At 42.8% G+C, this 12,249-nt stretch overlaps 1 protein-coding gene across 4 annotated transcripts; it reads right to left on the bottom strand.

Annotated features, from left to right (window-relative positions):
* Positions 1 to 875: 875 nt before the first annotated feature.
* Positions 876 to 5,406, bottom strand: LOC120426437 (dnaJ homolog subfamily A member 1). 4 transcript variants are annotated; one of them, XM_039591200.2, is made up of 4 exons: positions 5,260 to 5,406; positions 3,244 to 3,584; positions 2,228 to 3,017; positions 876 to 1,917 (listed from the first exon to the last, which is right to left on the bottom strand). In XM_039591200.2, the coding sequence occupies exons 2-4, from the start codon at positions 3,549 to 3,551 to the stop codon at positions 1,804 to 1,806; spliced, it is 1,212 nt and encodes a 403-aa protein (XP_039447134.1). In that variant the 5' UTR covers positions 3,552 to 3,584; positions 5,260 to 5,406; the 3' UTR covers positions 876 to 1,803. The 4 variants fall into 4 exon arrangements, with proteins under 4 accessions (XP_039447134.1, XP_039447135.1, XP_052565906.1 ...); XM_039591201.2 differs by having other exon boundaries at positions 5,247 to 5,374; XM_052709946.1 differs by having other exon boundaries at positions 5,256 to 5,274.
* Positions 5,407 to 12,249: the final 6,843 nt, after the last annotated feature.

Below are 12,249 nucleotides of genomic sequence, written 5' to 3' on the forward strand. Positions count from 1 at the left end.
GGAAATCCCCGCTAGCTCGCTAGTTTGACACCCATTTTACACTGCGATCACACACACACACACACTACCATACTTTGTCTTGATAGTATGCGTGAGTGCCTTGTTAAATGTGACAGTCCGTCCCTTTTAGTTTGACTTGGTCAAATCAACGGTGTACAAACTAAAAAGTGTCAAACCGCTAGGGGTTAATGGTATACGCTTTATAATAGTTTCAAAAAAATTCTAACCTAAGTATTTTTCACGTGCTTTTTAAGGAAGTTTTAAGATATACAATAAATTAGAAAAAGGTACATTCCGCTCATCTGGTTCTTTGGAAAGCTTAAATTTGTAATATCGATAAGTTATATTTTTGAGTTGTTTGAAAAATAGGAAACTAGTTGCTTTAGCTAAATTTTCTTACTTTTTTAACATATTTTTTTCAATTTAACACGGGAAATCAATAAAAATGTTATCGCAGTTAAGTTCCAGAGTTTTTTTGAAAAGGTCCTATAAGCTATTGTCTTTCATATGTTTATAGAACCTATTCAAAAAAAAAACTCTAGAGTTGAAGTTGTGGTCGGAGTCTCGTGGCGCGGTGGTTAGCGGCTTCGGCTGCCGATCCCTAAGTTGCTATGGTGCGCGGGTTCAATTCCCGCCTCATCCTCCTAGCCTTCTATCGGATGGGGAAGTAAAACGTCGGTTCATTTGCGTAGAAGAGGTTTTGGGTGACTCACCACACAAAACCTTCGGACGCCTAGAAATTGATAAAGTTTCAAAATTTGAAGTTTAGCTTAGATAGGTGATTTTTGTTTATTTCGGTGCAGTGTAAACAAAATTCTTCCTCATGGCATGTCATCAATTCCGAGAGCGCCCGGAAATAACCACACCCGCTCAACTATGGAAGTTACTGACAATCATAAATTGTTGTTTAAGTTTATTCATTCCTCTTTTTTTTGCTTATGCTGTTTTGCAACAATTTCTTTCCAAATCAAAACTTTTCCTTTTACTTGCTTGCGCTCTTTTTTATTTGTGGATTTATTAAGTCTGTGTGTGTTGTTTTTTTCTGCATTAATTGTATTTCCATTAAATATTCCTTTAGCTAGGGTGTAGGTTCAAGTTGCAATTAATTCGATTCTAAACCAGCCTGCTGCTGTTGTTGGCTGTTAAATTACCCCGCGCGGCTTGTGTGCTGCTGACCGACCTTCCGGCGGCTCTCATTTTCTTGCTGCTGAGGCTGAGTTCTGATTAAGTGGTAAGAACGATATAAATAATATTTGGAAAGGGGGGTTGAGTGTAACTATTTGCACGGACAAACGAAAAGACAGTTGGTTTCGAAAATATCCTGTTTTTATTTAATGAGTAGTGCTTGTTTGTTGCATTTGCTGTACGTTGCATCAATTCGCTTTTTTTACTCTTACTTTTTTTTGTTGTTGTTGGAATGAACGAGGGCGAAGTTGAATTTTACGCCGGTCTTCTTCTACTGTTGAAGAGAATCTCTTCATGCGTCCAAAGCGTATAAATTCGAAAGGTTGTTTTTGTGTGTGTTTGGTTGTTAGTCCTAACTGTCCTGTCCCGTACGCTTGCCTGATCTTACTGCTGCTGCTGCTGGAGCTCGGCCCAGTTTTGGTTAAGAAGAAGAAAACAAAACCTAAGTGTCTATTTTAGCATCTAATGCGTTGCTGACAGTTGGCGCCCTTTCCTTTCCTTCCTGCTTTCCCTCTACCTTTTCTCTTTTTTCCCTACGCGGCGCGGCGGTAATGGTTGAATTTTAAATTATTTGTATTTTTTGCTTTGCTTCACTCGACGAGGAATTTCTCAGCGCGCTTAACTGGTGGCGCACTGCTGCACCCTCACGCCCGGTCCGTGATGGTCGTCGTCCTCGTCGTACGCGTTCTTGTAGCCGGAACTTCGGCGCTCACGCTCGGGATCCAGTTCCACCTGGAGGGGAAAACAAACAAAAAATATGTGTTAGAAAATTAGTACCTCAAGACGAGCACATGTTGCGACCGTTGAAAAATACCATTTGCGAAAATTTTGGCAAATGGATCCGTTTTGGTAGCATGGTTGTGTTTGCTCTAGCATTCTGGGGCAAATTGGGCGGCTGGCCACCTTCCAAATTGGTGTGCCAGAGGCACACGGTTCGGATAAGGAAGGTGCGGTCAGCCTGGCGTTGGAAAATGACTAACGACCAACGCCAATAGCAATTTGTTTGGAATGCAACATATTTTGCTTATTGGAGAGAACTTACCAAATTGCATTCCTCTGCGTTGGCGGGAACTTTAACCGAGGGCCGTCCGGGCAGACACTGTTCTAACGCGGGCACCAGGTCAATCGGCAGCGAGTCCGGGAACACGGTGAAGAACTGGATGATGAGCCGTCCCTTCTCGAACGGGTTCTTATACTGGGGCATTCCCTCGCCGGCAATGTACTTGACCGCCTCGTGCTTTATGACCTCCCCGGGGTATGATGTGATGACCAGATCCCGATCGTCCAGTGTCCGGATGACCTTCTGGAAGCCGCACAGCGATTCAACCAGCTGCAGCTGCATGTGCATAATCAAATCCTGGCCTGACCGCTTGAAGATTGGGTGTTCCTTTTCGTCTAGCACTATCACAATGTCGCCTGGCTGCAGATCCGGATCCTGGTCGCCCTCGCCGGAGAATACAATCTTTTGCCCATCGCGCATGCCCTTTTCAACGTTGACCTCGAGTATCTTACGATCCCGCACGGTCTTCCGACCGTTGCAGTTTTTGCATTTATCCTTCTCGTCAATGATTTCGCCCATTCCACGACACAGACGGCACGCCTCCTCGAACTGCTGCACAAAGCCGGGGGCCAACTGCTGGATCTTGGTGACGACGCCGGTTCCGCGGCACGGGGTACACTTCTGGACGGCGCCCTTCTTGCCGCCGTGGCCCTCGCACTGATCACAGATAATGTTCTTTTGTAAAGCTAACTTCCTGGTGGTACCCGAGTACAGCTCCTCCAGCGTGACCGACAACTGATGGACCAGATCCTTGCCGCGACGCTCCCGTTTGCTGCAAGGGAAGAGAAAATAAGATTTAGTACACTGTTCCGGACTTCAAATAATCGCTTGTAGGGACACATATATGACAAACGTTAGTGACTACACGAGTGCCATAGCATATGCCACATGGTTTGATCTGGCATCTCAATAGAATCGATAGCATCCGAGAAGTGGTTAAATGCTACGATGAACTGCGAATGGATGCCCCCACCATGAACCACAAAACAGCAACTAACCTGCGTCCGCCGAAGCCCCCGTTGAAGAACATCTCGAAGATGTCCATCGGGCTGTGGAAGCCACCGCCGCCGCCTCCACCCCCACCCTTCTTGATGGCCTGCTCGCCGCCCTCGTCGTAGATAGATTTCTTCTCCGGGTCGGACAGCACCTCGTACGCCATCGAGATCTGCTTAAACTTCTCTCCCTCGTTCGGGTTCTTGTCGGGGTGGTACTTGAGAGCTAGCTTCCGGTACGCTTTCTTTAGGTCCTCCTGGGAGCAGCCCGGCTTTACGCCCAGTATATCGTAGAAGCCCGTTTCCTTGACCATCTTGTGGCGTTTATGCTCCTCGGTTTTGATTTTCTGTAGAATAGATAGAGAGAAACAATTTAATTTAATTAATTAATATTAATCATTATTTTATCCGTTAGTTAATACCTTTCAAATATTATTAGCGAAAATTAATTTTCCAAAACTGGAGTTTGTTTTTGAAGAGGTCCAATAAACCAAATTTTCAGTTTTTGCTTTTTGGGTGTTTTTTAATACCCTTGACTCAAGGCGGTTTCAAAAACAACCAAAGAGCAAAAACTTGAAATTTGGTTTATTGGATCTTTTCAAAAAAAAAAAAAACTCCAGAAAAGTAAATTAAAAAAACAATCAACAATCAAAGCAACTTAGCAAGAGGAGATTTCTAAAGTAGCTTCTCAAAAGGGCGTAAACTAAAATGTCCAATGCATCACATTAACTTTCGAAAAGTTCGTTAGATTGTTTTTTTTGTTTTAGATATTATTTTGGTGGTTTTCTCTGGAAATTATGCCCACCTAAATACTCAATAATCCAGACACTCTCCCAAAAATTCAAGAACTTTATAAGCCCCTGAACACAGCTGAGTCACGATTTCACCGCAAATTGTAGCAGGCGGCGGGGAAGAGCCAACGAGGGGCAACAAGAGACGTTCATTTTTTTTTATTTCCATGACGGCAAAGGAAAAACGATGACGACCTGCCCCGTTCGTTCGTTAGTCCCCGTCTGAGCAGGCGGGCGAACATCTGACGAAACAAAATGGCGTCTCGCCAATGGTCGCAGAAACAACTCGAAATTTGTGCACTTTTTCGCAACGCAATGGTTTGGGAAATGGGAATTTTTTTTTTTCAGGTGCGAGGAAAATAAACTGCACAATTGCACAATTTTCGAATTAGCTTGCAACAAAGAGACAAGGGGAAATTTACCATTTTTGCGTGTGCTCTTTGTTGTAGAGCGCCGATGAACACGTTTTTTCGCTAGGCAAAGCAAGCGCCTGGTTGAAGTTCACGGCTAGTGGCGCTACTTCCTGCTTTGGGCCAAACCGGACCCCGGCAGTGCGGGTTGCCCACAGAGGGGTTCTTAGGGATGTTAATCGAAATCAGCCGACACGAGCGTCTAAAAATATGCAGAATTTTCTAGCAGGTTAGAAAATCGATTTTCTGACCAAGTGCCGAAGGCGATGAGAAAAAAACTTCAGCTCTTTTCTTGCTAAGTGGAATGGCCGCTAGCAACACGTCCGCAAAATTTCTAGGAAAACGCATTTTCCCTTCATTTTTTTTCCTGCACTGATGTGGAACTCTACTTACGGCTGCTGATTAAGTACGGTTTGCGGATAAAACTAATCTCTTTTTCTTGATACGGGCGCGTCAGCTTGATGGCCCCACGTTACATAAAGGTGCAGAGCTCCGAAAATTCTGCTCCTCTCTTTTCTTCCGCCAGGGCACGGAAAATCGATTTTCAATTTGGTTGCACACACACACAAACACGGGGGTGAAGGAAAATTCGCCAATCCCGAGCGCTTCCCAAAAGATTTAAACGTCACTTTTTTCACCAATCTCAACAAAAATCGCAGCAGGCTTGCTTGAGCTCGGCGCGTACGGTATTCTCGAGTTGTTCAAGAGCAAGGTAAGGATTGCGTCGTTTAATTTGAACGCCTAGAACCGTCTTCTGGAAATACTAATTCACGACTAAACAACAACCATGGCACGGTACCCAGCTTACCTTACTTACTTACCAACACGTCCCGCAGGTCAGACACGAGAACGTTCTGGAAGCCAACTGAACGGGCGCATCGAGAAAGTTCGATTTTTCGCGAGTTGTACCAGGGCCAAGAGATGCAGGTGGTTACAGAGCATGGGAAGGCTTTCGCGATACGTTAAGCAAGTCGCGAATCAGCTGGTTTTTCAGACATCTGATAGTCTGAATCACTCTCATAAATTAAACAATTTAGTTTAGAGCTAGTATTTCTGAACAGAAAGCTCTTTTATTCAGCTAATATTAAGAAAACAACAATGATTACAAACAACTTTATGTTTTCACCTATTTTTGACACCTTGACCAATGACATTTGCTGTTTCGGTTCTGTCAAATGGATGTCAAACTTGACATTTCGCAGTTAGGGCAATTTTTTTCTGCGATAACCGGGCACGGCGTCTTTTTCAGGGGGGGAGTATTTTTTGAGAAATAGCAAGAAAACTGTAATTGGGTACTAAAGCCCTATGTAAATTTTTATGTACAACGGTAAAAAACACGATTAAAAACCATTTCTGATCACTTTTTTTCATTTTAATGCAAAAAAAAAATTGACGAGACAACATTTTTTCGATGGATCAACTATGGTCCCCTTGGAACGTGCTGTCAAGTAGGAACTTTTCTGTCAAGAAGGACCGCGAGGTTAATTTTTGCCAAATTGATTTAAAAATCCATTTTAAACTCTTTGTGGTCGTACAAAGGGTCAATGTACTCAGAAAAATAAGCTTTATCGCTGTAAACATTAATATCAGCAATCTAAGCTTCATTTTAGGACCCAATATACACTCAAAATAATGTTCACCACAATGCTGCCTGTTAATCTATGTGGTTATTTTCCATATGGATGATCATGCGAAATCTACGTGAACCTCCGGAGTCTTGGTTTCATCCATTTCCAACACACCAATACAGTCATAAGCAAGGGGTAGGACAGTGAGTGAGATTGAGAAATTTTGAATATTTTTGAGTCACATTGAGCCACTCGAGTTACACTCAAACCCCGATGATTTGACACCATTTGTTGTCAAACGATCGGGGTCACTTTTTAGTTTGACACCCCTTTTACATGGAGTTCACACACACTACCAAATGTTTGTTTTGGTAGTGTGCGTGAGCGCCGTGTAAAAAGTGACAGTTCGTCACTTTTTAGTTTGACTTTGACCAACCAACGGGGTACAAACTAAAAAAGTGTCAAACGAAAAAGTGACCAACCACCGGGGGTTGAGCGTACTCAGAATTTCCAAATCTTTATGAACGACGCAACGGATTTTGACACTGACATTTGACAGCGATGACGATCGACGTTGACAAATGCAAAAAAAATAATCGGCGGAAAAAGTACTAAATAAATTAAATAAGTAAACGAGACAAATAAGCGACTGAAAAATTCTCGTTCTGATGCCCAATCATGACCCGGAGAAGGATCAGGCTGCTTTGCTGGAGGCCACCAAGGAAACACCGACACCGACTAGCCGATTCCGGCCATTCAGGCGGATGGAAGCCGATCTGTCTGCGGCTGTTGCTGCCGTGCCGGCCATCACCGGTGCCACCACCACGCAGATGATCTCGGCCAATGACTGGAACGATGCGAAACCCAGACCATCGGATTGTGTGGCGAAGCAACCGGTGGATTTTGAGGAGGCGCGCAAAGGACGGTGTTGAACGATCGGCTGGTCTTCGATGCGATGGTCATCAATAGAATCTCTTTCTCTCTTTATAATCCGTTTGCTTCGACGGATGCTAAGGCAGGCTTTTTCCGGAGGAGAGTTCCGGTTGCCACATTAGGAGAATCATTGAAACGAAGGAGGAAACGGGGAAATTGGTATTAATGAGAAGGAATATGAAAGTTGTATTTATTTTATTGAAGAAAATTGGGCCCTGTGCCAAACATTTCGGATTTCGCGTCAGTAGAAAAACTCAAAATTAAACTAAGTTTTCATGAGTATCAGCGTCATGAGCGGCGGTGACTGATAGCACAAACACGAATCGAGTTTGTGGCAGATTCCAGCGCCATGGACGTCAACGTGGCCAAAATCTCCACCGGCCGCTGGCTCCGAAATTTAAAATATTTGGTTTGAACCACACAATTTTTCAGCTGAGACCGTTCCGACGGCTGCGACGGTGGTATTTATAAAGAGTCAACCGATGGAACCGTTTTGTTCCTGCAGCGGTCTCGCAGCCTGAAATTGTCGCAGCGGACCAGTGCTGGGGTCACTTGGAACTAGCTGGCTTACATGTTTTGAAAATTCTTGATTTCTGATATTGTCAAGTCGGTCTTGTATGATTTTGTTCAAATTGTTCACTGAAATCTTTTTGTCATAGTCCCCAGTCCGTTGATATTGTCTCCTATAAACATTCCTAAGTCTAATCAAGTGTTTAGTATCTACGTCAATATCAGTTACCTTAAAATTAACAGGAACCTCCCGAACGTTGGCAGCCTCTGCTTGGTTGATAGCCTGCTGGATCACCTCCAGCTCACGATCAATATCGGCAGAAGTTTCAGGGTGTTGATCATAGTCGATGTTGCTGTCGACCACTTGCTGAAACTGCTGCCAGTCAACGTTGTGGTAATCTTTCCGGGTTGGTTGCCGCTGCGGAGTAACGGATGCTCCAACCTCCACAACCACCGGATAGTGATCAGAACTCAACTCTTCAAACACCTCAGGATGAGCCACGTTCTCAGCCATATTGGTGATGAAGAAATCGATGATTGAGTGATTCCCAGACCGAGCCACCCTCGTAGGTCGATCAGGACTCACAACGTTGTAGTATCCGTTTTGCAGATCGTTGTGCAGAATCACTCCGTTCCGATTCCTCCTGCTGTTGCCCCAAACTTCATGCTTCGCGTTGAGGTCACCAGCGATGATGTACTTTGCACTCCGCCGTGTCAGCTTCTGGATATCGCTCTTCAGTTTTGCTGCTGAACCATCTCTGGCATTCACCTGACGTGGGCAGTAGGCAGCAATGAAGAGTACTGGGCCAACAGAAGTGGGAATTTCCACCCCAACGGCCTCGATGATGTCCAGCTTGAAGTGTGGCAGCCGGCGTGGCTTGAGATCACGATGAACAGCGACAAGCACACCTCCTCCTCCAGAGGTGGTCCTATCGAGCTGCGTCGCGATCTTGTAGTTTTGCAGATAAACTTTTTCACCGGGCTTCAGATGAGTTTCCGTGATGGCAGCTACGTCGATCTCCTTCTCGCGAAGAAAATCCACCAGCTCTAAGTTCTTTCTCCTAATGGAGCAAGCGTTCCAATTCAGCAGCTTGAGGGACCTACGATCCATACTGGATGACGAACGAGGTCAGCACTTCAATCTGCTGGGTCTTGGTTTTGCATCCACGCAGTGCAGCGGACATCTGTTTGAAAATATTGAGGAGTTTAGTTTATACTATTTAGCTCCTCCTCATACTATTCTTTTTCACAATACTCGAAGCATTAAACAATTAGAAATTTGGATTTGTCAATTAAATCAGTTTTTTCTCTACCATTTGCTAAAAATGCTGCTTGTTAAAATAAAAAAAAAGCAAATTATCGCTTGCACTCGTCGTAGGTACTTGAATGTTACGTCCGTAATGATAAGCAGACGTATCGCTTATCATTATATATATATATATATATATATATACAGCAATTCCCCACGAAAACAGCATGGAAAAAAACAAAAGTCCTCAGATCGGGCTCAATTTTTTTCTGGGGGTTCCCTGGCCGAAATAATCAGACCCATATTTTTTTGTTTGGCCATTAGGGTGACCTACGCCGTGTTAGGGTGGTCTAAAAAATGGCCATTTTCGTCGATTTTCGCAAAAACCACTTTTTTCGAAAAATCATAACTCCTCGCCATTTTTACCGATTTCAATTGTCTTATACGCAAATGAAACGTGATAAGTTGACCTTTCAAATAAAAATAGTAAGAAGTTTCAAAAATCTAGCCTAACATATGAAAAGAGCGTATGAAACTTTAAAATGCCGTTTTGACGGTGTCTGGACCTCTGAAAATATTTTTATCGGATTCCCCGGACATTTTTACATAACATACTAAAAAATTGGAGGAGTTCATTTACAGGATTCCGAGATATGATTTTTTGAAAATAAAATCCGTGTTTTTTGACGCGCCGCGCGCAAAAACCGGAGAATGACGAAATTGGCAAAAAATCAACTTTTTTCACTAAAACTGCGATAACTTTAAAATTTCAGCGATGACCTATAGATGTTTGGGTACCAACATTTTTGTAATTGAAAGACGCAACTTTTGGTACCTAGACATGTATAGGTCATCGCTAAAATTTTTAAGTTATCGAAGTTTTAGTGAAAAAAGTTGTTTTTTTGCCGATTTCGTCATTTTCCCGTTTTTGCGCGTGGCGCGTCGAAAAACTCAGTTTTTATTTTCAAAAAATCATATCTTGTAAACGTACGGTTCGACATCGCCAAATTTTTTGATATATTATGTGAAATTTTCCGAGGAATCCGATAAAAATATTTTCAGACATAGGCTCTTTGGTCCAGACACGGTCAAAACGCCATTTTAAGTTTTCATACGACTTTTTCAATAGTTAAGCTAGATTTTTGGAACTTCTTACTATTTTTCTCAAATAGCCATGTCTGAGTGCGACGAAGCACGCAGCCACTGACCAGGGGTCAGTCGATTGGAGCCATTAGCCGAGGTTACTTCCCATCTCTTCTAATCACCTTGGCAACGGGAGCGACCATTGGGAGCGACTGGGAGCGACTGAGAGCGATCTGCGAACGATCGAGAGGGCGATCGAGACTACGAGCGAGCAACTGATCGGAGCTGTAGTTCAGTTCCGCGCCGACCATACCCGCAGTCGGGCCTCAAAGGGAGGACCCCCGTTCAATTTCTATTTGTACCTAGTTATAAGAAGAAATATAGATGTTAATGTAGTCTAGTGTAATAAAAAAAAGTGTTTTTTGTACAAAGTTGTGCGTTTAATTTATTTAACCGGGTTGAAACTGAGCCCATCGGTGCTCCTGCTGGCCGCGCATCGGCTGAACCTGTTTCCTGCCCAATCCGGCCCCACACGGCGGAATAATCGAGGTTTTTCACCCGACCGAGGAATCGTCAACGCACTCAACGTCCGCCATCGCCGCCAACGGCGATCCACTCTGCGCTATCGAAGAAGGTGAGTTTGGAGGACCACTAGAAGCCAAATTCATCACCTTTCTTTTGCGTCTAGGACAGCTAAAATCGGATGAATTGGCGCGGAGATATGATTTTTCGAAAAAAGTGGTTTTTGCGAAAAATGACGAAAATTGTAATTTTTCGAACCACCCTAGCACGATGTAGGTCACCCTAATGGCCAAACAAAAAAATACGGGTCTAGAAACTCCCAGAAAAATGTTGAGCCCGATCGGAGAACTTTTTGTCGGTTTAGGCTCTTTTCAAATAGAATTGCTGTATATATATATATATATATATATATATATATATATATATATATATATATATATATATATATATATATATATATATATGTACCCCGTTGGTTGGTCAAAGTCAAACTAAAAAGTAACGAACTGTCACTTTTTACACGGCGCTCACGCACACTATCAAAACAAACATTTGGTAGTGTGTGTGAACTCCATGTAAAAAAGGTGTCAAACTAAAAAGTGACCCCGATCGTTTGACAACAAATGGTGTCAAATCATCGGGGTTTGAGTGTAACTCGAGTGGCTCAATGTGACTCAAAAATATTCAAAATTTCTCAATCTCACTCACTGTCCTACCCCTTGCTTATGACTGTATTGGTGTGTTGGAAATGGATGAAACCAAGACTCCGGAGGTTCACGTAGAATTCGCATGATCATCCTTATGGAAAATAATCACATAGATTAACAGGCAGCATTGTGGTGAACATTATTTTGAGTGTATATTACAGTTTTCTTGCTATTTCTCAAAAAAATACTACCCCCCTGAAAAAGACGCCGTGCCCGCCCTGTTTGAAAAATGTCGCACGTCGTACGAGTTGTCGCACGGTTTTGATTTTACCGTTTCGATATCGATTGGTCGAAAGGACGACAAACGTGCGACAAACACTCGACATGCTCGACATTGTTTTTTCCATCGATTTACCTTCAATTCGACGTCGATTATCGTCGACGCAAACAGTTTGACAGTTCTCTTCAGTTGATCTTGTTCGGACTTGATCAAATCAGAAAAACAATATTGTTGTAAAGGTTCGTGAGGATTTTGGCTGGTTGATTGGTAAGTTGTGTTCCTTTTTTTGCTGGAAAGTTCCGGCCGGAGTGGGCGAGCGGCTAAATCATAACATTATGTTCCAGATTTCCTGATTTCAGCCTTCGCGACGGTGGAAGAGAACGTGAAACATCGTTAACCCGGTGGATCATGCCGGAAGATGGGACGGGAAGGAACCGGTCTGCGATCGGAAGCGGATTGGGGTGAGTCGTGTTTTTTTAAACGGTGGAGGTGTGCCGGGAGGAAAAAAGAGGACGATGGAAATGTGCGTGGGGGAGGACAGGAGGGGGGATCCAAACCTAATGCAATTACAAATTCTAAACAATAAAATAATTAAAAAAAATAATTCTTGAATTCTTCAATTCTACGAGCCAAAACTTTTTTTAAATCTCAAACACAAAAATTCTGAAATTCTTTACTTCTGAAATTCTAGTATTCAAAAATTTTACAATAATAAAGTAAAAATTATAAAACTCTAAAATTCTGAAACCTGGCTCAACTCGAGAGGGCAGCATGAAGTTTGTGGGAGTAGCGAACAGCTCTAATTCTCCATACAAACTTTGGAGAAACCCCATTCGGCTCTGTCCAAATATTTTTGAAATTTTTGAAAAATACAAAGTAAACATGTTTTTGGGGTCCCCTTGAGTTAAGCCTGCGCAGAAACTTTGTTGGTCGGTGTTATTTATAAAATCATAAAATTATAAATAAATAAATAATTAAATAATTTTATTAATAAATTATTAAACTATTAAATGATTAAA

Source organism: Culex pipiens, chromosome 1 (assembly GCF_016801865.2).
Source record: "Culex pipiens pallens isolate TS chromosome 1, TS_CPP_V2, whole genome shotgun sequence".
Taxonomy (NCBI): Eukaryota; Metazoa; Arthropoda; class Insecta; order Diptera; family Culicidae; genus Culex; species Culex pipiens.